This window comes from Neodiprion pinetum, chromosome 1 (assembly GCF_021155775.2).
Source record: "Neodiprion pinetum isolate iyNeoPine1 chromosome 1, iyNeoPine1.2, whole genome shotgun sequence".
NCBI classification, from domain to species: Eukaryota; Metazoa; Arthropoda; class Insecta; order Hymenoptera; family Diprionidae; genus Neodiprion; species Neodiprion pinetum.
In genome coordinates this window covers 41269219-41295479 of record NC_060232.1, presented here as the reverse complement: position 1 = coordinate 41295479, position 26261 = coordinate 41269219, and the positions used below count along the sequence as shown (strand labels likewise).

Here is a 26261-nt window from a genome sequence, read left to right as displayed (position 1 = left end):
TAATTCGTTTGCGGAGTATAACGCGTTTGTCTAATTATTTGATTATCGTCGTACTGATTTGGACGCTGGTTTCCCTGTCTGAAATTTGGTTGTGACCTCTGCGGGCTAGGGTCCCTTGAATAAGTTCTTTCACGGTACGAGTTATTGCTGAGATAAATGTTTCCGCGGTATTGATTGTTCCCTTGATAGCGATTTTCGCGATATTGATTATTTCTGGGATAACCTTGTTGATTAGGGGAATTCGACCTTCGATTACTGTAATTGTCCTGGTTACTAAAATTCGAAAGTCCCTGTTGCCGATTAGGACGATTTTCTCTTGGATCGTAACCGGGTTGCGGTTGGTAATTTATTTGACGATTTTGATGTTTCAGAAATTGATTTCTCGAGTTAGTATTATTTTGAAGTTGGTAGGTGTTCGAGTTACGTCGGGGATCCGAATAAGCATCCCTCGAATTATAATTATTCCGATAGTCTGCTCGATTACCTTGGATAACATAAGTTTGATTCCGAGGTTTACGGTGGTCGTAATAGCTTTTATCTGAATTATATTGGCAATCGTATTTATTGTGGTCGTTTGCTCCACACACAACGCAATTATGTGGTTGAAACATCGCGTAATTTATCGTAGCGTCCTGAATTGTGCTAGGTTGATCTCCTCGTCTAAGTTGGATTTTAATTTTCTCCTGTTTTTCTATTTTCATCGCCGCGTCGACCAGTTCTTTCAGAGTACCGGGTATTGTGGGGATTTTTCCGTCGATTTCAGGTCTTAATCCGCGCAGAAAAGCGGCTTTGCCGTCCGCTTCGGTATTTCGCGTAAAAATTTCGAAATCGTCCGTACGTTGTTCTTGCAAGAATGCCTGTCTTATATTTTCCATCGCTTCGCGTACCCTCGAGGCGTACGTCACGACGTCTTCATTCTGTCTTTGGAAAATTTTCCCTAGTTCACCCTGACACAGATTAACGGATTTCGCTGGTCCATAAAGCTCATTTATTCGCGCGGTTAATTCGTCTACGGTATCGAACCGTTCGTTCTCGATCACACGTCGAGCTACTCCCTTGATTTTATTACGTATTATTCGCGTGAGGCTTAATTCAACTTGAGGCGGGACCATTTCGCGTGCATCCTTGCATCCCTGCACAAAACTTCTAACCTGGGACGGATTGCCGTCAAACACCGGGACTGCCTCTAAGGCATCCTTAATTGAGATATAATGATAAGTCGGTGCTGGTAAGGCGGTTGCGCCTGTACTTGCAACGGGTTCGCTCACCATTTTAAATTCCTGAGGAATCTTAATATGTGTTTGGGATTGGTTTTCCGAATCAGGCGTTTGAATAAGTATTTGAGTGGGTTTTTCTGTTTTTCTCGAGTTCTCCGGAGAATTTTTATTCGTTGAATTAGAGTTTTGGCTGGAGATTTGCGACTGTTCAGGATTTAGACCTGAGGTTCCCGACGCGTTCGTCTCCTCTAAATTTTCTAATTGTCCTTCGAATAATTGGGTGCCCTGCGTACTAACTTGTGATCTGAGTCGTCGGTCTGAAGGCGGACTATGTACTACGGCTGTGCGTTTTTTATCGGCAGGAGGGTCTTCCTTTCCCATTTAATGTTGGGATTGCACAATCTTTTGTTAATAAGGTTTATTTTCAATTTTAGATCCCGTGTCGGAGAAAAAGGAGGTAGGAATCGTTGGAAGTTTGAACGGGAGGTATTTAGAAATAATTTTCGCCTTTTTCCTAATCCTTGCGTCTTCTTCGCTAATCGTTCTAGGTCGCGTTGGGGGTTCGAACAGCTTATTTCTTTCTTTTATTCGTTCTTCTGCATTTCCCTTGCAATAGCAAATATCTTCAGAAGTTCTGATGGTGTGGTTAGAATTCTGCGGTTTATTGAGATAAGGCTCCTTTACAGAGTCCGGGATTTCGTGCGGATCGCTTAATATAATCGGCTGAGTATATTGTTCCCAAAGCTTCGCTATGGTTCCGCGTTTTCCTCCGTTTATTTCGTTCGATTTTGGGAGCATTCGTTATGAGAACAAAGGGTATTTGTCAGAGGTTTCGATGAAAGGTTGAAAACTTGGTTCGACAGAGTATTTCGATGAAAACGAGGGATCTCAGTGATACAAGGTCCCAGTAGTTGCGATATCGAAGAAATATTTGAATGGGAAATTTCCAGAGCGGATAGAAAAATTCTTGATTTACTCATTGATTTTTAGGATTTTGGCGAGTTAACGGGTATTAAAATTCGAGTTTGTTTAGTCATTTTATTAAATCGAGCGAGATTAGGGTGATCTTCAGTTCGTGTCGGTAGCGCGCAAAAATTCCGCCGTCCGTCGGTCGCTACTCGCGTCACAAAAAGTTTTTCGCGATTATAACGTTTGGTTTCCCGGCCGATGCACCAGAAAATTTTTATATGTGACGTCGGAACGGTACCTAGTGGAAATCTCCAGATGTTAGACACCGGAAACATTCACACACAGTTACAGCCAGACTCACATCAGTAGTTTGGGTCACCAATTACCGATTAAGTATTGAAATACACCGGACAACGGGCATTCTGTCGCTCTAGTCGAACGAACCGAAGAGGGAGAAATTGTTGGATAAAAGATTTAATTTGGCTTACCTTTTTGAGAGTATTCTGGATGCGATGACTTGTAGATTGGTGAGAGGTTTTAGTGGAATAACTGACTTTAATATATTTGGATATTTTGACTAACTTGGTTTATTTTATAAGTTTGATATTTAAAAGTCACAAACGCAGAGTTACACAGTGTAAGATCTTAGACTTAGTAAAAATGGAGTTGAAGCTCGCTGAACTTTTGGGCAGAGTAACGTTGTATGAAAGTTTTAATGCAAAAGGCTAAAGGATTTTACCGCGAGACTGTACCGGAACTAGATGACGAATCTGGAGGTAGAAACACAAGAGAGCGATCGAGTGATCGGTCGCCGTTTTTATAGGGGTCGATCGTTGCGCAGAACGATCCCCCTCTCTAGTTTTTTGGTCGCCTTTGCGCACCTCCCCTCTTTTCTAGGAATTCTAATTAGGGCACGACATCTTCGCCGCATGCACGCCTGTGATCTTATTTCTTTAGCTATTACTATATTGTAGGTTTTTACGTATGGTATATCGCTGCTTGGTGCGGTGGTGTAGGTGCGTGGACTTGGTTCCGTAGTTCTCCGAACTGCGTGAGCTTTTCGTTGTGTCGCCAGTCCCCTTTGTGGCGCCAGCCCCCTTTGTGGCGCCAGCCCCTTTGTGGCGCCCGTCAGCCACTTAACTACCTGTCTACCTCTGAATGTTTTTGCTATCTTGCTCGTTACAAAGCCCATATTTCATTTTGGTTACCTGTCGTTTGTTAGTTTTATAGTTATATCTATATAGAATTGTATATGTATTATAGTCGACTACTGTCGTTGATAGTTTTATAGTTGTATCTATATAGAATTGCATATGTATTAAAGTCGACTACTGTCGTTGTTAATTTGGGGTACAATAGCAATTGTTTATGAACATAGTTTGTTATTTGTTTAACATTATTAGAATCACGCTGCTGCGAATATCTTTAGTTGTTTGTGTTATAACTATCTTAACAGATTTAGAATACTTAGTAATTTGATGATTCATAGCTTTAGAGCAGGTTTACATGTGTGCTTTTGTATATGATTCCCTTCTGTAGTTGTTAATTCTTATATTGATATAAATCGGCTTGGAAGCTTCTAGAACGTTTTCGTTTCGTCGGTAAGTTTCCTAATGTATTCTCTAGGTAAGGCTCTGTATGGCTCCACATTGGAGATCTGCATTGCCTTCAAAACGTTGCGCGTGTTGCCTACAATACGGCGTTGCGGAAGAAGGTATAGTTCATGCTGGGTAATTAGCATTCACGGTTTGATGGTTTTGCAGCCTCTGGTTTTATGGGTTGCAGCAGTGCTATCTTTACATTATATTGGTTATGCATTTATCTATGGTTTTACAGTCTTCTATACTCCAGACTATATAGTAAAGCGTATGTTGCTTAAGTATAGCTCTCAGCTCCGAATGCACAAATGGCATTGCTGAGTGCTATATAATAATTGGGTATAATTGTGTTAGTTAATTATAGTGTTAATGTGATAGTGATATATAATAACGCATAATAGTATTATAGTTCTCTGTGGTACGAAGATCTCGTAACATGGTTTTTAAGCCTTGGCTAGTGAATTTCATAGTTATTTCCATCTAGGGATATTCCAAATAGTTAGACTGTTGTTTTAATTTCTTATGGTTACAAGATTCTCGTACTTCGAGTTTGGTTAGTTGATAAAAGTAACATGCAGTAATAATAGTCGATAAAACATACGGACGTTCCGGTCGGACGTTACAGTAGACTCGTATTTCCAGCGTGTTCCACTGGCAGCTCGGGTTCGTAAATTTAGCACTCAGTGTGTCAAATATTACCCTGAAACCGGGAGTCGGTGTCAAAGCAGTGCAATTATGGCTGCCGATCGTGAAAGAGTCGAAATAGATGCTGTAAGAGCTTAACTCTTTTACTAGATCTAATTTCATCTTCGTCTAGCAGTGATGATGACTTGCTGGAGCCGAAAGATAGAGGAGAGACTCGCAAAATTTCAAATTTCATACGAGTAATCCACAGCATGTCCGATATCGAAGTATGTATACACATTTTTTCAGCTTTTAGAGGCTAACTGCTAGGTATATTTCAGGAGATTGGGACAATTTGACTTACTGCTCATTAATTTTTATCTTTTCAATTTTTTTTGCCCTGTATGCTCGTGCCTAACATTTGTGACATTTATTTACAAACGAAAAATTACCGTTACACTTGCTTAAAAAACTGACAGTCGCGCAGTTGGTCAAGTAACGTCACATTATTTCTGATATAGGAGAAATTATGATCTTTATATTGCTCTGGCACTTACCGACCTGTCCTACGGAATTCCAATTTTAAATCGAATCGGCATAGCAGGATACTGCACTCTCACCCCGACCTTCCAGTTACCCATAATCGTGCCTTTACCTGCGGAGCAAAGCCCATAAGGTTAATTGTCTTTATACCTATATCGTCAGTCACACTCAACAAAACGTGTGTCAATTGATGTTGACCGTGCTAGCGTTCACGACTAGGTATCTCTATACGTCGTATAAGCCATAACCAAAGCTTTGGCCGTCATAACGACATAACGTGAGCAGAGGTATACCCACAGCTCGCAGATCGTGATGGAGATGGATTTCGGTAATGGCCGCGATAGTGGACGGTGCTGGTGGTGATGTTCACTGATCTCGTGTTCGTGCTACAGGTTGTTTTCGTTTGAAGTATAACCGTAGTTTCATTCAATAAAATCCTTCTATCAAACGTCGTCGAAATAATAAATGTCCGAGATGCCACGATTTCATAAGATAGAAATCAATAGAACGGAATGGGAAGTTCCGGAACGTTATCAAATGTTAACACCAGTTGGCTCAGGAGCTTACGGCCAGGTTTGGTAAGATTTTCTCGCCTCAAGTTCGAGCAATACTGTACCTGCTTTATTAATACTCACTAGCTAAATTTTTCCCACCCAACTAGAATATATCTAATTATTTCATTTTCCTTTCTATTACGTACCAGCCCAGATATGCCAGGGATGAATGAGCTAAGCCATCTATTATTGGTATCTGTCAACTTTACTCGTGATAAATCGTTGTTAGAAAGCATTTTCTGGCATGCCAAACATAGGTGACGTAGGGAATTTGCAAAACTCGATTTGAGAGTAGCAAAAATTGTCCCTGACTTGGTAAAGACTGCAAAATCTGTTTTGCTAATAGCTTTCTCTCAATTTAGAATTGAACCATTGCCTGACAATTCCCATCTTAGTATTACCATGTCTCGTGCAGAGTACAGAGCAGCAAGTTGTGCAAGCCTATATGTACCCTGCTATGTAGATTTATTCATTTCAGCATCTAGTAAAAAATGGCATTGTCTCAGTGACCTGTTTCTTTCCCAGAGTTCTCAGCTAGTTGGTTGAGGTATTAACGGTATTATCACAACATCTTTACTCTGAACCTCCAGATTTCAGTATCAATTTCAAATGTTAGAATGACAAAATTTTAACTTGCTTAAAGAACATATTATTTGGTTCGAATTTAGGAATGTCATGCCCTATTCAATGTAACAAACTCAACTAAGCCAAAGAATATAGAGCTAAATAGGAAAATGTTGTTGCAAGTTACATAGCTCAGGCTACGTTCCACATGTGAAGACACGACACAGATTACCAAAACCTATTTGCCCTAAATTATATTAACCATCACGGATATGGTATCAAAATGTTTCTGTATTTAAAATTAGTGAAGATAAATTGTAATAGATTATGTAATATACTGATCATGTCTGAATCTCCCTTGCAAATTAGGGGACTTTTTGCATCACTCCAGATTTCAGCAAACTCTGCAAAATCAATACATGTTGAGCCAAGATGCAAGCAGCTGCATTTGCCTATCTATTGGGTCACACATAGACTAATTAGCCGCAAGTTCCAACTATTGAGCATATGAAAAAATGTGACGAGCTTCAATTGATCATTACCCTAATAGTAGTAGTACGTAGTGTTGAAGATTGCAAGATCCATAATCTAAAAGAAATTACATCGAAAAAGACCAGGCTTATTTTTCATTGACCTTGCCTACGTTGTAGCCGATACTTGCAGCTAACTTCAGTGTCATAATAAAATTATGCACTTACATACTGCAACCATCTACTCCGTTTCTCATGACTTCGATGATAAACTAATACGATTACCTACAATGTAGCACGAAACTGCATAAAATCTTCAATGTCAAAAGTAAATGTTCTTTTTTTCAAACTGTAAATATATAGCATACCTCTATTGGTTTGGTAATAAAAAACGCGTCGCCTACATTTGTATAATTGCAAATTAATCTTGTAAAAATGAGTCATCATTAAGCAAATATTAATTTGTTTTTACAGTTCAGCTGTAGATACAACCAATGGGCAAAAGGTTGCTATCAAAAAATTGGCAAGGCCGTTTCAATCGGCAGTACATGCCAAAAGAACATATCGAGAATTACGTATGCTGAAACATATGAATCACGAAAATGTATGTTAGAGTACAGTACAACCTGAAACAAACACGAAATAGAATGAGGCTTGATAAGTCGCGTTACTTTTCAGGTGATTGGCCTGCTCGATGTATTCCATCCATCCACATCGCTTGTAGATTTCCAGCATGTGTAAGTATTGCAAGAAAAACAACACTACTTCAGCATAGCAGTGCGCCTACTAACAATTATAACATTTGTTATAGGTATTTAGTAACACACTTGATGGGAGCTGATTTGAACAATATTGTGAGAACTCAGAAGCTAAGCGACGACCATGTACAATTTTTAGTCTATCAGATACTTCGTGGCTTGAAATATATTCATTCTGCAGGAATAATTCACAGGGTAAATTTCTTAAGACATCTTTTTTTGAAAAATGAGGTATCGCCAGAGAAGAGTATCAGGCTATGGTTGAGATGAAGTTTCTTTACCGATACCCACCAAGATTCATAATATTGATTTCAGTCGATATTCTGCTTGTGCTTTAGGATTTGAAACCGTCAAACATTGCCGTCAACGAAGATTGTGAGTTGAAGATCTTGGACTTTGGTTTAGCACGGCCAACAGAGAATGAAATGACGGGATATGTGGCAACCAGGTGGTACAGAGCTCCTGAAATAATGCTCAACTGGATGCATTACAATCAAACTGGTATTTATCACAAGAAGCAGGAAAAGCGGGAGAGAGGCGTTTCGAAGAAAACTGTTATTCCTTTTCTTAACTTTTCTTATTTCTCCAAATTTTACTCACGCTAAGCACATGTCTATGTATGTACAAATTTCGACGTTTTGCCACATAAAATTAATCGAATTTTAGTTGATATTTGGTCCGTTGGATGTATAATGGCTGAACTACTAACTGGCAGGACACTATTCCCAGGAACAGATCGTATCCTTTTCAAAGACTTGTTCAATAGTTTGAATGGCTTGCTGTGACCGTCGATAAAATATTCATCACCTCAAGGAAAAAACACCTTGGTACCTCGATATCTTAAAACTATGTCGGTCACTTTCCTCTATTCGTGTTGATGCACCTAGCGTGCAACCTATTGTCTGAAATAAGCTTGAAAATAGCATGCTTCCATGATTCATTCCATGTTTTCACGTTACTACTGTCTTGTCACAATTGTTGCTTCTGCGCTGAGGGCTACTGGAAATAAATGACATTATCGACTATAGTGTGCAGGTAATATCATGTTGATCACTAGTAAATATTCAGCTCTTTAGCACTCTCTCTACAAGATTTTCTCTCGTGCAGCACAGCTCAACCTACAGAAGGATCAGCAGTGAGAGTCAGACGTCATAACATGCGCAAGTGCTGACGACTTAATTATCATATGAACTGATGTTATGAAGTAAAACATTCAGCTCATCTCATTCCAATTCAAAAAAAAAATTCATGTTTCCACCAATACGTTCATGGTAATGCTTATTGTTTTTAATACGCCAAGTGCAGAGTCCATTTTGCTAATGTTTCCATTTATGGCGCTTGATACTATCAACTTGAGCAATATGCAAGATTAATAACATTAGGATACTAAATTTGTATCATTGGTCATCAGTAACCGATATGACACTTCCTGTATTGACTTTTGTTCTGCAGGTGCTGTATCTCAAGCTTCATAATTTACAAGGCTTGTACTTTTCTGGCAAGTTGTATAATTTAATTCCGAAAATTTTAATATAAGGATATATGTTGTTGAAATTCGAGGTATAAAATTCGTGGGCTGTCACAATTTGTCATCTTTGCTTTCTTCAAGATGTATATATACATATACCTATATATACACACACACACACCCAATTCAGTGTCGATGCATATTCTCAATAATAAATAATCATCTGAATTAGTATAGTAGATATGGTAAATTGGGTTGATATTTATACAAAACACCTTCATATTTCTTAAAGTCGCGGTTTGCAAAGACTTGCGTATTATCAGTGAAGCCTTAGCAAGAGCAGATATTCATCAGTTGAACCTTATTATGGAGATTCTGGGGACTCCGCGAGATGAGTTCATGCAGAAAATATCATCAGAGTCTGTGAGTATGCTTGAATTACCAAATGGTATGTAACGCTTGTAAATGCTATATAATTCCACATGAAAGAGGTTTCCGCAATAAACGCATTTACTCGATGTTCCATTAAATCTAGTCACTGTAAACTAGTTTGAGAGATTCAACGCCTTGGTCGCTGCCAATTCATATCCCCATCTAATTCTTATCAGTTGGATTTCAATCCACAGCTCTGTGTCCATTTCCACTACTGTCTAATCGATACTGGGCAAAGTTAACTTTTGGTATGAATCAGAAAATTCTTCAGCTGGAACTAAATAGGATTGAGAAAATAGCCGAAGCCTCTTTCGATTATGTCAGATGCACATTTTTCAAGGTTTTAAAGCCGGTAATAAAGAATTGGCTCTCAGTATGAAAATTTTAAGGTAAGATAAACTTTGCATGTTCTAACTCTCTGGTGCATGAAGTGTTGACAAATTTTCATATCTTCGCATTTTACATCAAATCAGGGGATCAGAAATTAATGCACAGATTCAGTGTGATCGATACTCGTGGCTAACTTATCATACCTCTGGCAAACTTATATGGACGTTTGATCGCATATTATTTAAGAATTTGCTGCGCATTCTGAAAAGCAGAACATCAATCTCATTTCAATTGTATCATACCACCCTTTATATTTATTCTCACAATAATTTTTCATGGGCTGATATTCTTCTGAGATGTTTGAGTACTTAAAATATCAATAGATTGTATAATACCTACTGTACATTTGTTTATTTAATTCCAAGCAAAATGTTTATTTTTCATTAAGAATTCAATAGGAATGTGCATCGGCCAAAATTACCTTAACAATTGCCAGACATCGATCACCTGACGCGAGTACTCGTGCTCTGTGGCACGCCCACAGAAGATACTTTAGGCAAAATAACCAGCCAAGAGGTAAATGGGATATTATTAGTTTGAGATAACGCCAGGATTTCTCACAATATGGTAGCACATCACAGAGTAGCTTCGACCCAAGTATTAAGGGATCATCTCTTACTTTTTCTTGTGCTGTCAAAATTTGAATTCAGAATTAATGAACTATCGAGTCAAGGGTACTACAAGGTTTCGTAATCAACCCAATGTTTGCAAAATGGTACCTAATGTATGATACACAGAATTTCAGGAAGGTGAGAACAATCAATGACACGGCAAAGTTTATACTAGGCATCTACTGAGGTTAACAATATAGTACGCTTGAACTACCAGCAAGTTTCTGCACAAATGATATGAATTTTGCAACTATTAACCAGATTTGAAAGAGGAAAAATTCGAAAGCACTCGAATTTTTAACAATGAATTAATGATTAATGCTTGTTGCGAGCTGTTACAAACTAAAGTGATACTACAATATTAACATAATATCAGATGATAGAACAGCGTTTGGCACAAACGTGAATTAAGTTTAGGTAATTATCTAATTGCATTACAGGCTCGAAATTATATACAGAGTTTACCACCGCTTAAAAAGAAGGATTTCAAGGAAGTATTTCGCGGAGCAAATCCTCTGGGTAAGGAAAACTGCTAATACTTTATGCGAGTTATTAAAATGTGTACCCAACTTTGAAGAAACTCTTAGTATAGAATATAAAACCGTCGTATCAAATTTAGTCTTAGATAGTTGAATATAACAATGATCAATAATAAAATATATACATAGTATATGTATACTGTATGCGGGCGCGCTGCTGTAAAAAAATAATACCTGAGCGGTAGCCTGCACAAAATAGCCGAGGTTTGAACGAGTCCAGCTACACCTGGGCAAGTTTTTCGCGCATTTTCCTCATCTCCTGGGTGAATTCAGATGTTTCTATTGATCAGATTGAGATGTCAGCAGATGCATAATCTGACCCATCCCTCCCTCACCCCGCACAAGCTAGTCGCTTATGGGGAAATACCTTTTTGGGTATGGCGGAACTAGTAATAATCATTATTATTACAATTAGTATTCTACTTAAATTGCTTTGTATCGAGCGTATTTCGATATTGTTAAATGTCCGACTCGACACATTACAGCAATCAACCTATTGGAACTAATGCTAGAGTTGGATGCTGAAAGAAGAATAACAGCAGAACAAGCTTTGGCACATCCATACCTTGCTCAATACGCAGATCCTACCGATGAGCCTGTATCTTTACCCTATGATCAGAGTTTCGAAGACATGGATCTACCTGTAGAGAAATGGAAGGGTGAGTGTCTCTCACTGAAGCTTACTTACTACATTACTACCTCTATATCGTATCGCAATAAAGAGACTGCGTCTCGTCCGAGACACTTTCGTGTTTCTCGATTAAAACCCTGTCTTGACTATGAAAGAAAATGCCATCCTTGTTTTCGCAGTCATTCGTTAGTGAACTTTTCTACATATCACTCCTTCATTGTCATCGGTTTCTTGGATAGATACAGAATGATACCCTGCCTTATGCAAACTCGGAGCTGCACATTTTTCGATTTCTTGTTTGACAACGCTGCTATCCACTGTCTTTAGTGTTTCTACAAATTAGGCGCATTTCGTGCGAACTCTACGTGCACGATTATGATTCTACGATCGAGGAAAGTGATTGTTTCGTTATACGTTTTCTAAACTCTTCAAAAAACTATGCAAGTTTGTAACCTCGACTTACGCGATCTTCGTCGGACGTACCTATAGCATAGCTACGGAGTATTATTACTTGTAACATTAATTGTGTATTCAGGTAAGTTTTTAGAATTATACATGAAAAAGATACATATATTAATTCCCTGTAGAGATGAATATCATCTGTGCACAGGCCCGAATCTTACATTAATATTTCACTTAAATCTGATACTTTCACAGCAGGATAAGACCAAAACTGTGCACAAAAATGCACTCTTTTTAAATCAACTTCACTTACTTTATCCCTGGTATGCACATTACACTCAACATATATCAAATTATTTTATATATCCGTAGCGAGCTATGTCTGACCATAAATTCCTGACTGTATTCAATGACTCTGATTTGTATAAGCACTTTCATCTATGTTTACCAACATTGTTTAATTAAGTACATCATTAATATTTTTTGGTGGCTGTTGGAAAGATCCTTATCTGCAATGTATCATGACTACGCGTTTATCGCTAGAAAGCTAAGAATCTGTTCGCTCAGCTCCTTTAAGACGTATGCTGAAATTCCATTTACATATGAGATCTTTAACAAATGAGTGATTTGCTTCCATTTTGTAAGTTGCATTAATTTAAGTGTCTTGAGTAGATTGCTAAGGGATAACTGTAATCAATTTTGCATACCCGTCGGCCGTAACAAACTAAAGCATTCTGTAATACAGATTTGCAGTCGTTAGGCTTACTGTTAGTCTGCTATGTAGCATCAGAATCTCTAAATTTAATAATATCTTCGAGGAAAGGCTTTCATTTCATAATTGATCAATACTACTATAATCAGTGGCGCTACTTGCTAGTTAATTATTTCGAATTTCAGTTTGTCTATTTTCAGTTGGCTGTGCGTATGTGAGATGCATTGAATATTACTTTCGGTTTATGTACCATTATGTTATATGTTTGGTGATACTGATTTAGGTTGGGAAGGCAATACAAACCATTAGCAGTGAGCATGCAGAGGCGCTGTTAGTTTGTATCACATACCAACCTAAATCAGTATTCTTTTACATGCAATATATGTGCTTTGTTATGGTTTCTGGATTATAGCGGTATTGCACAAGGGAATCTTCCATGAATATGTAATTAATAAATGAATATTGAAGTAATCATCACATGGACTTTGTGTTTGTTAATTTCAGAACTAGTTTACCACGAGGTTGTGAATTTTGTCCCACAACAGTTGCCGGCATCAGCTGCTGAGGGGGAATCGACATCCTAGGATGAAGAATAGTTTATCTAAGTGAATTAATTTTAAGGCGGCAATCATAGAAACTGAATGCGTGGAACATCTGTCGCTGTAAATAATCCATAATTAAGGTCGAAAAAATAGTGCAGATAATTATGAAACTTATTTTTGTGTACCACTTCCCTAAATTATTGATATGAACGAAGTATTGGAAAGTCGTTTATATTGATTATAATGTGTGCCCATTTCATCTTATTGTCACGAGTACCTTTGCTACAATTTACCCATGAGGGATGAGCATTGTTTAGGTAATGTGAAAAGATCTAAAAACTGATGGTTGGTATATTTATGCCAGCACAGAAATGGAAAACCTTGACCCATCTGTATATGTAAAGGGTGGTCATATGGGAATGTAACAAACATCATTACCAAAATAATATTCAACAATTACTATTATTTTTTTCCCCCTTAACGAAAGACTACGCAATAAAGTAAATTTTTTAAGATCAAACTAAGTTGAACGCTTTTCCTGAAGATATTATTTGTTATATTTCTCAGAATTTGTGTATCAAAATTTTGCATAAATTAGAACAAAACTTGAAGTCAAAGGAACTAAGATGGTATGGACAAATGAATAGAACTTGGGCAAGTGACCAGATACATGAATTCATTGAAAATTTACATATAACGAACTACCATTTGCATCACTAAAACATTAAAAGCGTATCCAATTTACTTGAAGTAGAACAGCCAAAATAAAACTTACTTCGTGAGTAATATTATGCTAAATCTGGTAATACTTTATCTGTGGAATTTAGATCAACATTTTGAATTTGCAAAATAAGTGTCGTGTACAACTTACAGATAAGCAAAGCAAACAAACCGTACAGATACTTCACTGTATAGTTCACTATGGCGGAATTTATAGACCTAAATACCATGACTCGATGTTATAAAAATTCACGTCTTTTATGAATTAAAATGCTGGCACCTGGTGTTGGAAAAAATGTGCTATTTCATAGAAATTCATTATTTTTAAGAGTCAAGAACAATCTATCGAAGTGGCCTGAAAGGCAATCATACAATACATGTTGATTTTCAGTTTTGTTCATCTGTGACATTTATAGAGCGCTACGTGTACTATTCTCGTTAAGGAATAGCGCCTGACTGGTGCAAAAACAACAAAAATATGATATGACTGTGTGCGAGTGATTTTTCATAATAGAATCAAATTAAAATTACTTACAATTTGTATAGAGCAGCACTTTTGAACTAATAACTAGCTGCACTTGTATTATTTCATGTTTAACAAACTTGTTCGTTGAAAAGTAAACTAAAATATATAATAATATGGTTAAGGTTGCGACAAAGCTCGTATGTATATACATACAGGATTGTACATGTAATGTACAAGATAATATATAATGTATTGAAATTTGATTCGGCGAATTTGAAATGCTAAATAAATCTGTTATATGGTTGTACCATCTCGTTGATTATTTAATTTCAAAATAAAACTAACACACACGAAATAGTCGAAGATGATCTTTGAAAAAAGCGATCGAATATACGCCACTTCACGCTGCGGCGACCGCGTAAACCAAAAAAATCCGGCAACTTATCGGCTACTTCCGCATTGTACCGTTGTTTTGACTGATGCGCTGGCAGTCACGTCGCTCCGCTGATAAACATAACCGTGCAAACAATGTAAACAAAACGAAACCGACTTTGAAATATGCTCGATCATTCAAATACGGTTAATGATGTGGTTATTTCAGACTTCATGTCAGGCAAATCGGTTGTGGATAACTTGCTAGATTAAAAAAAATAAAATAAAATGAGCATCAAGATCACCAGGGCTATAACGGCGAAGGTGCCTACATGGGCGAAACCACCAGGAGTTGCCAGTCCACTCTACAATTTACATTCGTGGCCGTGATGTATGTAACATCCATAGAGTGTCTATAAGCTCTATCTAACAAAACAACTGCTCTTGCTCTTACATTTTAGCGCATGCACATTCAACCATTCAGTGTATATTGGGCGTATGACAGCGACAAAACCCCGTAACGCTGGCGATCTATATTCTCTCAAGTCAACGGTAACAAGTTCAAAATAAGCTACCAAACAAATATCCGATATTCGTTAGTAATAAGAATTATAGCAAAAGACTTTACTGTGTAGGCGTATAATGCAATTTCTACCGCTGCTAAGCGATGTGTACAATTACTCTCTAGAATAAAAATCATTACTCGGATCTAGGATTGAAATTGATCGAAATGCTTTCAACGCCAAAAGCCAAGGCTGAATTGTTTCTGGCATCATCTCTTTATGACGGATTGGAAGACAATAATATAACGTAAGTATTGTTACTATGATTGTTTCTTCTGCACACATAATAAATACAATGAAAATAACAAAATTAAATCTATGTTCATTTATTCCCGCTACAATTGCAAAATATCAAAAGGCCTGGCCATGGTCGACTTCGACGATGACACATATATGTATCCAAATATCGAGGTCCACGTATCTCAAACACGAAAAAGAGCTCAACAGCCCCATTCCATACAAAATTCTGAACAAAAAGCCTCCAACGCATTTTCCTTTGACGCATAGAATGGAGCTGTGAAGCCCTTTTTGCGTTTGAGATACGTGGTCTTCGACATTTGGAGATGCATACGTCAACGTCGAAATGGACCAGTGCACCTCCTGAAACTACCTTTTGAAATCACCGTGATCACTAGCAGTCATTATAGCTATTTAGATAACGGTAATTGGAAGGCAGTGACAAAAAAAAAAAAAATGGTAATCACCATTTCTGCACATATCCAGAATCTTATCCTTAACAATGGTTATCGAAATGCACCGCAAACTCATATTGAAGTAATTTGATCTTATTTTTTTTTAACCCTGACTATATCCTGATTACAATTCAATATACATGTATATTGACCATCGAGCGAGCTATTAGGGCAATGATCTTAAACGAGAACCTAGTCTCATTGCATTGTGTATTAAGGTATGTTTTTTTTTTAGGCAAGTGACAACCCTATTACTAAATAAAGAGGCAGATCCCAATGTTTTGATACCATCCCAAGGGATAACGCCTTTTCATTTGGTTATCGGCAATGACTCTGAAACATTTGCCGAAGAAGTAACCAAGTTGTTCCTGCGTCATGGTGGAAATCCTAATATCAAGTCAGTAGTTACTGATTTCATATTCGATTAATAAAATTGAAACGTCATAAAACACACGAATGCAAGTAGGAGCTCATGGTTGGTAGCCTTAACTTGAGAGCACGATTTCTTCTCGATGACTGAAAGGCGTATATATCGCAGTAATAACTTGTTATTCCTACCCAAGAATTAACTTTCTACCTAATCATAATCAAATCAAAAAGGGAAAGAGTATATGCTTCCTTTGTCTCTTCAAAGTAGAAATTAAAAAAATTCGTGTTTCACTTTGACGTATCAAACTTCCCACCCAAATTTGTAGCATATTCATTAAAGTAAACACGAAACTGATACTAGCTACGCTCGAACTGATGCGCAGTGGTTCGCACTCAATTAAAAAAAAAATTATCATTCGGTAGATCAAAGTAAACGACCGCCTATGCAGTTTACTTTTAGATCAGATTAAGAAAGGAAGCAACAAACAAAGTGAATAGTTAATTGGCTGTCCAAGTATCATTGCTTGATACTGTAGCTAGATGTATTTAAAAACAGGTCTGTGGATGGAATGACGCCGGTACATGTAGCTGCTGCGTGGGGTCGCCTCGATGTTCTTGAACTTCTATTATCTAACGGCGGTGATCCTCTATTGCTTGATGATGATGGGAGGTCCCCTTTCCATTATGCCTTTGACGAGGCTCATTACGACGCCATTGCTACCCTTGGAAAGTATTGTGGCGAATCTTTTGAAGAAGACCTAAATCTGAAGTACAGTATTGCCTTGGGTAAGGAGAACTTGACGAATGCATGTGTATACTCGTGAAAGATGTATATGTATGCTTGTGTATCTATATTCATCGCTTTCAGGAAATATGTTCTTAAGCTATTCATTAAAAATTGTACAGGAGATGCACTTCAATTGCTCTAAGTTCTTTAATTCAAAAGACAAGAACTTCAATACATTCCCTTATTTGTTTCACAGATAAAGTTGTAGTGAGCAATGGTGGTGTGATGGCTGAATATGCTGTCTCAGAGGATACATCCACCATGGCTGGCAACAAGCATCCAGATATTCAAAAAAGCCATATATTTAACAATAACAACGCTGATGCAGCGGTAAATTTAAATAATGGAAAAACCGGCAACCAGGTGTCTAACCTGTTCGCAAGGTATCCTGCGAATATTGACAGTACAATGACGACTACTGACGAGTCGTCGACTTCGTTGCCAAAACATATAAACATCAGGCGACATAAGAAGTGTCTTCCACGGAGCAGAAAAAATGGTCTTGATCACAATTTGAACAACAAGGAGAGGTTCAAATGCGGAGAACGAAACATGATGAACGAAAATCTTGTATTCGATTGGTGTCCTGTTTCACACCTCAATAACGAAGCCAATATTGAAGAACCGTTTTTTTTAGAACCACGAAAAGAAGGCGAAAACATGCCTCGCATCAGCTCACCGAAAACCGATATAAAATCGGTAGAGGCTACATCTGATGCCAGGACTAAATTCCGAGATGTCAAAACGACTGAAACTGTGCTACAGCATAACACAAAAACCGCTTCTAAAAATAAAATCATTCACAAAACTCCTCTACGATGTCCAAAGAGAGAACCATTTTCTGAAAGGAAAAAAACGCCATCTACCACAGGGAAAACCATGCATAATTTGAACGTCAAAACTACCTCAAACGGTAGGGAATTCTCACCAAACAAAAAGGCAGCACTATTTAGCACGCCGAGTAAACAAGGCCTTGAAAAGACTTCGTATTCACCTGATTGTTCCATTGTAAGCAAGTCACCAAATCTGATCGTAACGCCGACTAATGCTTATAAAAAATTGCACGCGGAAGGAAAATTGTCTACAAATAGTACAGCTGTACAAATGTCAAAGCATTCAAAGAGACGACCAGTCTGTAGTATCAATCAAGTATCAGAATGTCGGAAAAATGTCATCAACGGGGACAATGGCAAAAATCTTTCTGTGTTGTGCAAACCGACCGACCTGGGTTACATGCAAATGAAGAAAATGGTATTAAGTCCAAATAGACTCCACACTTCTCCAATGCAATCAGAAAGACATATATACATCCCAAACCTTACAGATTCGGCGAAAGAAAAAAAAACATTATCAGCCAAACCAACAAAAATTGTGACACCCAGTTATTCCACGACATGTTCACCAGCAACCCCGTTTAACAAAACCTATAATAAAAGTGATTACTTTGATGCTGCAGGATTCTCACCAAATATAGAAAAAGCTACTCCATTCTTTGATAGAAGGACTTTGACTAAAAGAATTGCCATAAAGTTAGAGGAAACGATGTATGACGATGATTCTGACAAAAGTATTTTACCTATGGATTCCAACCAGATTTCAGATATTCCAAGAACTGAGACGCAACTTCAAGACGACATAAGTACTAAAATTAAATTAAAAGATTGTATCCCTACTGAGCTTCCAGCATTAGGCATTGACGATAATAATCATTTCAATTATTGGAAGAGAAGATTAAATCCAAAACTTCCAGTAACGAACGAACGAAATGAAATAGTGAATACCGTCATTGATTCTACAAGAAACGAGGTAGCCGATGGTGTGAGCCATCGATCGGACAATCTTAATGGTAACTCAACAGAGACAAACAATACCATACATCTCCCGAAGGAAGCAATTGAATATGGAACATTGAAACCTGACTTGAATATACTTGCTGGTAATCATGTTCGCGTGAGGTCAATCGGCTTGAAAAATGAAAACAATGAGAAACTAACGTTAAGGCCCTGCCCACATGTATCAAACTTGAAGGAAACTGACGATTCGCTTGCACACACTGATCACAGTAGTTATTTCTCTGATACTTATATCGAAGATGAAACAGATTCAGCCAATTTCAGCAAAACAGATTCATTAATGAAACCGCATCAATTAACCAAGAACAAATCCGCCAGTTATGATAGCCTGGCAAAAGCCAGATCCAAATTATCTCAAAATCAGTGTAATTTCCCACTTGATTTGGTTAACAACAAATGCTTTAGTGATAGGAAAAGCTCTGGTCTCTTATCCAACGTTACGTCAAGTACTAACACATCAAGTTATGCATCTTTCGTTAGCATCGAAGAGGAATACAAATATGAAGACGCAGAGGAGGGAGTCATTCTATTGGAACGCCGCTTGTTGGTCACTCCAGTGAAGTGAGTTACAACTACCCATACATATACTATCTACTTTCCTTATCAAAACAAGGTGAGATTTCCTTCAACACCAATGACTAAACTATGCTTTATACGACCTTTATGCCCAAAACTGTGCATGGATCTGAATAAACTTGAAATTCAATGTGTGAGATGTGTAGGAGAATTGTGGTTAGATGTCTAATATGTAAAGACGTGGGCCAGTTGTGTGACACTTTCCTTAACCCACAATCATACAAGTTGCCACTTTTTGGATGACTCCGAGAAAACTGGGATTCTGGTTCATAACTTACTTGTTAACAAAGATTGTTACTTTTGTTTTATTTTATATTTGCAACGATCATGTAATTATGAATAGTAATAAGGAATGAAAATTATTGAAAAATTGATTAAACAAACCACTGTGAGATACTTGTGACTAATCGGGGTGGTGAATATGAAAATGCATTTGCATCCTCTGCAAAGTTTACATATGCCAATACACAAATTAAGAACTGTGGAGAACACCTCGAACGAATCTCTATCAACTTTGAGACGTAATATCTTTAAATAAATACTAATACCCAAGTACCCTGATTGTGGTTTAAAGAAAGAATAACTAGAATTACAAATAATGCTAGAAGAAAGAGCATAAAGTACTTTCAACATAGCTAAAACTATACTGGATAGGAATATTGTCATGATGCTGCAGAAAAATTGTTAAATGCTCTGTCATTCAGACTAAAAAAGAACATAATAAAAACATAGTCATGGAAAAGTCAGGTATTTCTATGTCATTGTGACAGAACGCGAAAGAATAATGCTTTTTCCATGACAGGAAATTCTATGAACAATCTGTTTTCCACGTGCTCGGTTACAGGACTATTAAATAGATTATAAGGTATTTTTGAAAACTGATTGATACAGACAGAGCTTTATTTATTAGATACTCGAAATGACACTATCGTTTCAATCAGGAAAGTTATAATTTGGTCAGGGAAAATCAGGGAATTTCTTCAACTATTTTGAGTGGCCACCATATATGTACTAAAAACAATACGGCTTATACTTAGAAAATTTAGATTATTTAAACTAGGCATATTCTGCAAGATCATAAATATAAATCATAGGAGGCCTGTGTGCACGCACAGTATTTTGGCTCGGGTATACCTGCAGAGTAGATATTTTCCGTTTTCTTATTTCAGCATTTCTGTAGTATGCTCAGCAATATATGGATTCATCTTTTAATTCTGCAAAAAGTTCCTGACCCGATAATTTCTTATTTTTCTGTCACTCTGGAAATATGTTCCATTAAGATGAAGAAATTATCAAACCACGCGTGAATGTTTTCTTATTTTTCTTATCTTTCAAGCGGAAAATATGAAGTCAAAAAAAATTTAATATTTTCCCCGTGACGATTGAGTTTAGTTGCTTTCTAAATTTTTATTTTAATAATTGATTTTGCACACTACATAATATCAATTTTTTCCAAAAATTTTCACAGTGATCTGCCATCAACAAAAAGTATTAATACATATCTCTTTTTTGATTGCCTGTAAATGTTGTTAAACTTCCGAGTGTTTTCAAGATATGTGTAATCACAGTGACTGAAAGTATATATAGATTCAGATATATGTTCGATATCTTACATATTATCGATTTTTTTTACATATCGCCTATCCTTGGTCAAAAGGTACAAGGCTTACATGCGTATTTTGATTGAGAATTATCACAGTTTCCAGATCAACTAATTGTTATAACTTTTCGACAATAATGTTGTAGCATTCCAATAATCAAACCTGAAGTCAACTGTTCTTCACCATCTGAGAAAGGCAGCGATTGTTTAGATGGTAAGTGAATTACCGTATTTACAAAAGGTTTTTATTTCGGTACGTGCTATAATTAATTTGGTTCAACTGACCTGTATTGTGTGATGTATGGCTGCCTACCCTTAACACTAATTGGCAGTGGACGCGTATTTTTTTCTAAGATGCGAAACCCGATTGTAGTTTACTTGAACTTTCGTGGAATTATTTTATTTAAAAATTGCAAAAGTTGTTAACTATCTACTGAGTAAACACTTGATTATATTCGTTCGTAACCGCCTGATTATATTTTTGGTATACTGTGTGTGAAGTAATTTATAAGCGTATTCGAAATTCCAAATTAAAATAATTATCTGCACGCATGCATAGACAATACATGTATAAAGTACAGGAATACTTTGTTGCGTATCGACATTTAAAATACGAAAAATCAAATTTCTACAATCGTGTGTGAAGTATTATTTAAAAAGAAAGGATGTTACCACAATGAATATTGCTGAAACTTTCAGAAAAATTATATGCCTTGCAATTTATTATTAGTTGTACGTAAGAATTGTAATATTTTCATTTGGCAGATAAATCGACAGAATCGTACACTTCAAGTTTACCATCATCATTGGTATTTATGGACAGTGAAACTCTGCGCGCAGAGTTGACTAAACTGATTGGTCATCCGCCTGGTCCTATAACAGCTACAACTCGCCATGTCTATCTGAAGCGACTATGGAAACTTCAAAAATTGACCCCAAGTTTGCCATGTCCCAAGATTGCAGCTTCACCAAGTAAATAAATTTGTCCTGCTACTATTTAATAATTAATTTATTTTATTTCAGTACAATTTGAACGATACTTCATATCACTATTATCATTTTTGTTATTGTTGTTGTTACTGTTGTTATCTTCATCGTAATAATTTGTTTGATCCTTACTCGGCATCTTGGGGTCTATTCGACACAACGCCAAGTTTAATAACTTATAGAATACAGATGCTTTCAGAAATTTGCCAATTTTTTTCACTTGTTAACAACGAAATTTCCTTTAAAAATCATGCCGCCAGCGAATCTCATATTTGAAGGGTATGTCAGAAGTTTTTCAAGTCATTCTGTTGAATATTTACTGGGCATTGATTAATGATTGTGTGTCGGCTACACCTCACCTGTGAGGTGTGTCGAGTAAGAGTTAAGGTATCTACTAGGGCTGTGCCGGTGTCAGAATTCTTCGGATCGCGTCGGGAGAAATCTATTAGTTTCGGGTCGGATTCCCGAAAACCCCGGAATTCCGGAAACTTGGGGAATTTCTGAAAATGTCGGGCTTTCCGAAAATATCGGGGTCCTCGAAAAAAAACGCTTGTCGAATTTTTCGAAATTCTCGGATCCCCCAATGAAAGATGATGTACTTTTTACTGACGATATCCATGTCATTTCGCTATACTATTTTCTATTAGTATTTAGTATTTGTCTAATATTATAAATATTAGATAATTTAGGTTACTCACGTTTCAGCTTTCCCAAAGATTTCTGGTTCTCCGACAATCCTGGGTCTTCCAAAGATTCTGGGTTTCCCGACTGTTCCGAGATCGCCAGAAAACCCAATCCGATACATACCCGTCTGAACCCGACCTTTTTTTCAGAGATTTCGGGAAGCCGCACAGCGCTAGTATCTACTATCTGTACATATGTACTATTCATACGTGTATGTATTTATTACGAATTTTCTTTCATCTAGAATTCAGCATGGAAATTGAAAGAACGTTGCGATCTGAGAGTTGGGTGAATGACTTGTCGCTGTATGAAACGTTAGAACAGCAAGTATTCAGCGAATTTTCGAAGCCTGATCCAACACGACGATGGAGAGAAGGTACAATCAAGTCGTCATTCAACTACCTGCTGATGGATCCTCGTATTACAGATAATCTCCCACGTCGAGTAGATGCATTATCATCGATCGAATGTTGGCGATCATTTTTGTCGTCGATATTTTACGTTGGTAAAGGAAAGCGATCAAGACCATATGCTCATTTGTATGAAGCATACGGAGAATGGAAAAGAGGTAACAGAAGTACAAGCGATAAAAAAATGAACTACATTTTGGATATTTGGAATAGCAACTGCGGAGTGGTCTGCTTGCATCTGTTTCAAAATACAATTCCTGTTGAGGCGTACACTCGAGAGGCTGCAATGATAGATGCGTTGGGATTGGATAGACTGAAAAATTCAAAATCAGGGGAGTACTATGGTGTTGCCGCAACATGGAGTCACCATCAAAAGCGAACCTTTGGCGTGTATTTATTATACAAAGCAATGCAGATTTTGATGAATGATGGCGAGAGGCAATTATGCCCTGACAATATTGGAAGATGATGCAACATTACATAACAATGATAACTATTTGTATGTGGTATACAATGCTTATGTCGACGAAACATGTTTTATCAACATGTCTAATACTATATTTATTTAAGACAAGGATTTTTTGCAGACAGTCTACTTTCATCTTTTTACCACAATGTAAGAATAAGTAACTTCACCATGAATTTTTTCATTTAGTAACGTTTTCAAAGTCATATTGGTCATTATTGTGGGATATAATGTGGAATGTTAAGATTTAAAGTTTGGTTTGTGTCAATTGCGCTTTCAATTCTGAGCCTTATGTTTAAATTGTATTCACGATTCAGTATGTCCATATTTTCCCATAGTGTTGGCTTCGCATACATTTTCATTACACGAATTAACTGAGTGTGAGAAAAGAAAGGAATCAAAACTTCTGCAAACAAGGTACAAATCTCACATGTGATAATAAAATTTTACTCAGAAAAAAGATATATATACATATATCATAGCATTAAAAGTTAGAGTAAAGTTGATGTAAGATCAGGTGGGAAAAACATTTGTAAATAGAATATAAGTATATGGAATATCTGAAGTGTAAATAAATTTTTATAAACTATCTAGGTTCCCCAAGGTGCTCAGTCGCGTGAACGTGGAGAACTTTATTAGTACTTTAATCAAATATACGTGATGCATTTCCTGTATGAAATGTTGTATGAAAACAGCTGATTACCTGGGCTGAAACAATGACTTGTGTAATACAAATTTGTCTTCCAATACTGCTATAATTTTTCAACGTACTGAATACATTTCTTGGCAGAATCATTACCGTTATATAACTGACACACTGTACTTCATTTCCCTATTATGTCCGTAGCGTAAACATTTACCGACGACTGTATAATGTTTTTGACTGAATTAATTTCGGCATATTTAAGACCAACGGGATAGTTTGCTACTGTTTGTTTAACATATTTCAGAATCAATCTACGGGCTGTAGATAGAAATCAGTGCAGAATCCTTTATATTATTTCTTCTTTTGGGCAGGCTGAACACTAAGTCTAAATTGAAGCTGAGTCCCACTATTGACAGCATGACATTCAACAAATCGTGAGGCTTCGATAACGGAGTGCAAAGTTAACTTGTCAAAAGAATCATATGTACGTACATAGAAATTATTACAAGTTTCCATGGGCCACATATTTTATTTGATGGATTTATTATGGTGCATTACAAAAATATGTCTGCCTAATTATGTGCTGCACGTATGATACATAACTTTTTCAACTAGCAAACAATCATTTCAATAACTTTCCACTACAAGTACTCCCTATCCATAGGCGTTTTCTTAGCTTTCTTGTCCCTAGCTCTTGGATACCATCTGTGTTTCGTAGTGAATGTGATTTTGGTCAGTTCTTCCCGTACTACCTCCGGATGTTTTTTCCTAAATACGTCCATAGCTTCTTTTGCTCGATTACTGAGCACCGAATTTTCCTCAATTTTCTCAGCTGGCAAAGGTTTGGTGTATTGGTATGGAAAATGTTGTTCAGGATGCCAGCAAACAATCGTTCCATCGTCTGCAATGACCACCACTTCCGACGGCATCGTAGAATAGTTTAATTTTGGGCACCGAATTGATCGTAGGGCAAGCAGCGGTCCTTTCAGACAGAACCTCATCTAAAACATCGTAACATTTTTACAAAGGCTGAAGGCTAGAGAATGATATGCGGTTTTTTTAGGTGACAAAATGTATACGATTACTAACCATGTCTGATAAACCTCTCAATCAGGACGATCACGAATATACTCTGGTCACCGATTAGAAATTTGTACTGATCTAGTTCATTGCTTTATTCATTTGAAATGAGCGTTATTATTTCTTTTTATTGTTCTTAATCTTGATGATTCTAATCTTTACAGTGAGGTACCAATAGTCTTGACTCTTTCACCGATTTACTCTTTGAAATTTCGCGACTCAGGCCATAGAGATGTCATAAATAGAGCAGTCAGCACTATCAGTAGGCAAGATACAGAGATAGCAATGTGTATGTTAAAGGACGGTTCATAAGATCTGTAGCCGTAACCATTAGAAAATTGGAGGATAGGGAATCTGCTCTTGGGTTTACAACGCCGAATGGTGACTGATTGTAAACCATATTACACAGATTCCCTATCCTCAAAACTTCTTCCTGACACTGTTACGGTTACGGAGATTGTAGACCATCCTTAATTTCAGTCAACGCAGTTCATGCGAACAAACCGGAGCGGAGGGTCCTCTGCGATTGTAACGCCATCTTAGGAGTGAAATAAAAAATTGGACCCATTTCAGTACCGACAGATTCTGTCTTCTTATCTCTGTATAGTCTTGGTCCTCTGTGCAATGTGCATATGTGACAGGGCCACGGTCTTGCATACAGGTCCGAAAACTAGTAGGGTGGGGAATGACTCAGATAATGAGGCAAAACCGTGGTTCTCGTCTTCGCCGTCTGCAGCGCTGCCCCCTCGGGGTGATCCAATCATAAATCAGATCCGAACAGCTGATTTTTCGGAATCAACAATCCTGAATAACACTCAAAAATGAAGAAAGATGCGAATAAAAAATGATTGAGATGTTTACTAGCATTCCATGGCGGACGTGATAATTGTTTTATTTTAACGGAATCCTCAAATGTTTAAGTCAATAAATCCATAAACATCAAGCGAGGGCTCACAACTTTTGAGACAGTTTGAGATCTTGTGGTGATGATCCACCGTTTACACACTTTACACTGAGTTATGAAAT

The 26261-nt window shown here is 37.2% G+C and overlaps 3 protein-coding genes across 12 annotated transcripts; 2 read left to right on the top strand and 1 right to left on the bottom strand.

Moving 5' to 3' along the window:
- The first annotated feature begins 4616 nt into the window (after positions 1 to 4616).
- Positions 4617 to 14457, top strand: LOC124219324 (mitogen-activated protein kinase p38b). 9 transcript variants are annotated; one of them, XM_046626757.2, is made up of 11 exons: positions 5045 to 5469; positions 6379 to 6526; positions 6954 to 7083; positions 7158 to 7216; positions 7291 to 7432; positions 7576 to 7738; positions 7904 to 7975; positions 8998 to 9128; positions 10579 to 10657; positions 11163 to 11336; positions 12927 to 14457. In XM_046626757.2, exons 3-11 carry the CDS (start codon positions 7057 to 7059, stop codon positions 13004 to 13006), a joined length of 927 nt encoding a protein of 308 aa, XP_046482713.1. In that variant the 5' UTR covers positions 5045 to 5469; positions 6379 to 6526; positions 6954 to 7056; the 3' UTR covers positions 13007 to 14457. The 9 variants fall into 9 exon arrangements, 7 of the variants coding, with proteins under 7 accessions (XP_068991077.1, XP_046482669.1, XP_046482713.1 ...); XM_069134976.1 differs by lacking the exons at positions 5045 to 5469; positions 6379 to 6526 and adding an exon at positions 4617 to 4635; XR_011176830.1 differs by lacking the exons at positions 6379 to 6526; positions 8998 to 9128; positions 12927 to 14457 and adding exons at positions 9964 to 10043; positions 10807 to 11052 and having other exon boundaries at positions 5033 to 5469; positions 11163 to 11298.
- Positions 14458 to 14824: 367 nt separating this feature from the next.
- Positions 14825 to 25006, top strand: LOC124219278 (uncharacterized). Of its 2 annotated transcripts, XM_046626623.2 has the most exons (9): positions 14825 to 14913; positions 14984 to 15074; positions 15236 to 15332; positions 16013 to 16174; positions 16703 to 16932; positions 17130 to 19347; positions 21109 to 21176; positions 21728 to 21934; positions 22878 to 25006. In XM_046626623.2, exons 3-9 carry the CDS (start codon positions 15253 to 15255, stop codon positions 23510 to 23512), a joined length of 3600 nt encoding a protein of 1199 aa, XP_046482579.1. In that variant the 5' UTR covers positions 14825 to 14913; positions 14984 to 15074; positions 15236 to 15252; the 3' UTR covers positions 23513 to 25006. The 2 variants fall into 2 exon arrangements, with proteins under 2 accessions (XP_046482579.1, XP_068991055.1); XM_069134954.1 differs by having other exon boundaries at positions 14825 to 15074.
- On the bottom strand, positions 24665 to 25666 carry mRpL42 (mitochondrial ribosomal protein L42). Its single transcript, XM_046626830.2, has 2 exons — positions 25245 to 25666; positions 24665 to 25156 (listed from the first exon to the last, which is right to left on the bottom strand). Exons 1-2 carry the CDS (start codon positions 25245 to 25247, stop codon positions 24797 to 24799), a joined length of 363 nt encoding a protein of 120 aa, XP_046482786.1. The 5' UTR covers positions 25248 to 25666; the 3' UTR covers positions 24665 to 24796.
- Positions 25667 to 26261: the final 595 nt, after the last annotated feature.

Excerpts from the sequence above, each read along its gene's own strand:
- LOC124219324 (XM_046626713.2), top strand. The coding sequence starts at position 5,357 with ATGTCCGAGATGCCACGATTTCATAAGATAGAAATCAATAGAACGGAA. Across the intron at positions 5,470-6,953 it reads GGAGCTTACGGCCAGGTTTG|TTCAGCTGTAGATACAACCA; the intron begins GTAAGATTTTCT and ends TTGTTTTTACAG. Across the intron at positions 9,129-10,578 it reads AGAAAATATCATCAGAGTCT|GCTCGAAATTATATACAGAG; the intron begins GTGAGTATGCTT and ends ATTGCATTACAG.
- LOC124219278 (XM_046626623.2), top strand. The coding sequence starts at position 15,253 with ATGCTTTCAACGCCAAAAGCCAAGGCTGAATTGTTTCTGGCATCATCT. Across the intron at positions 16,175-16,702 it reads GGTGGAAATCCTAATATCAA|GTCTGTGGATGGAATGACGC; the intron begins GTCAGTAGTTAC and ends ATTTAAAAACAG. Across the intron at positions 21,177-21,727 it reads AGGCAGCGATTGTTTAGATG|ATAAATCGACAGAATCGTAC; the intron begins GTAAGTGAATTA and ends TTCATTTGGCAG.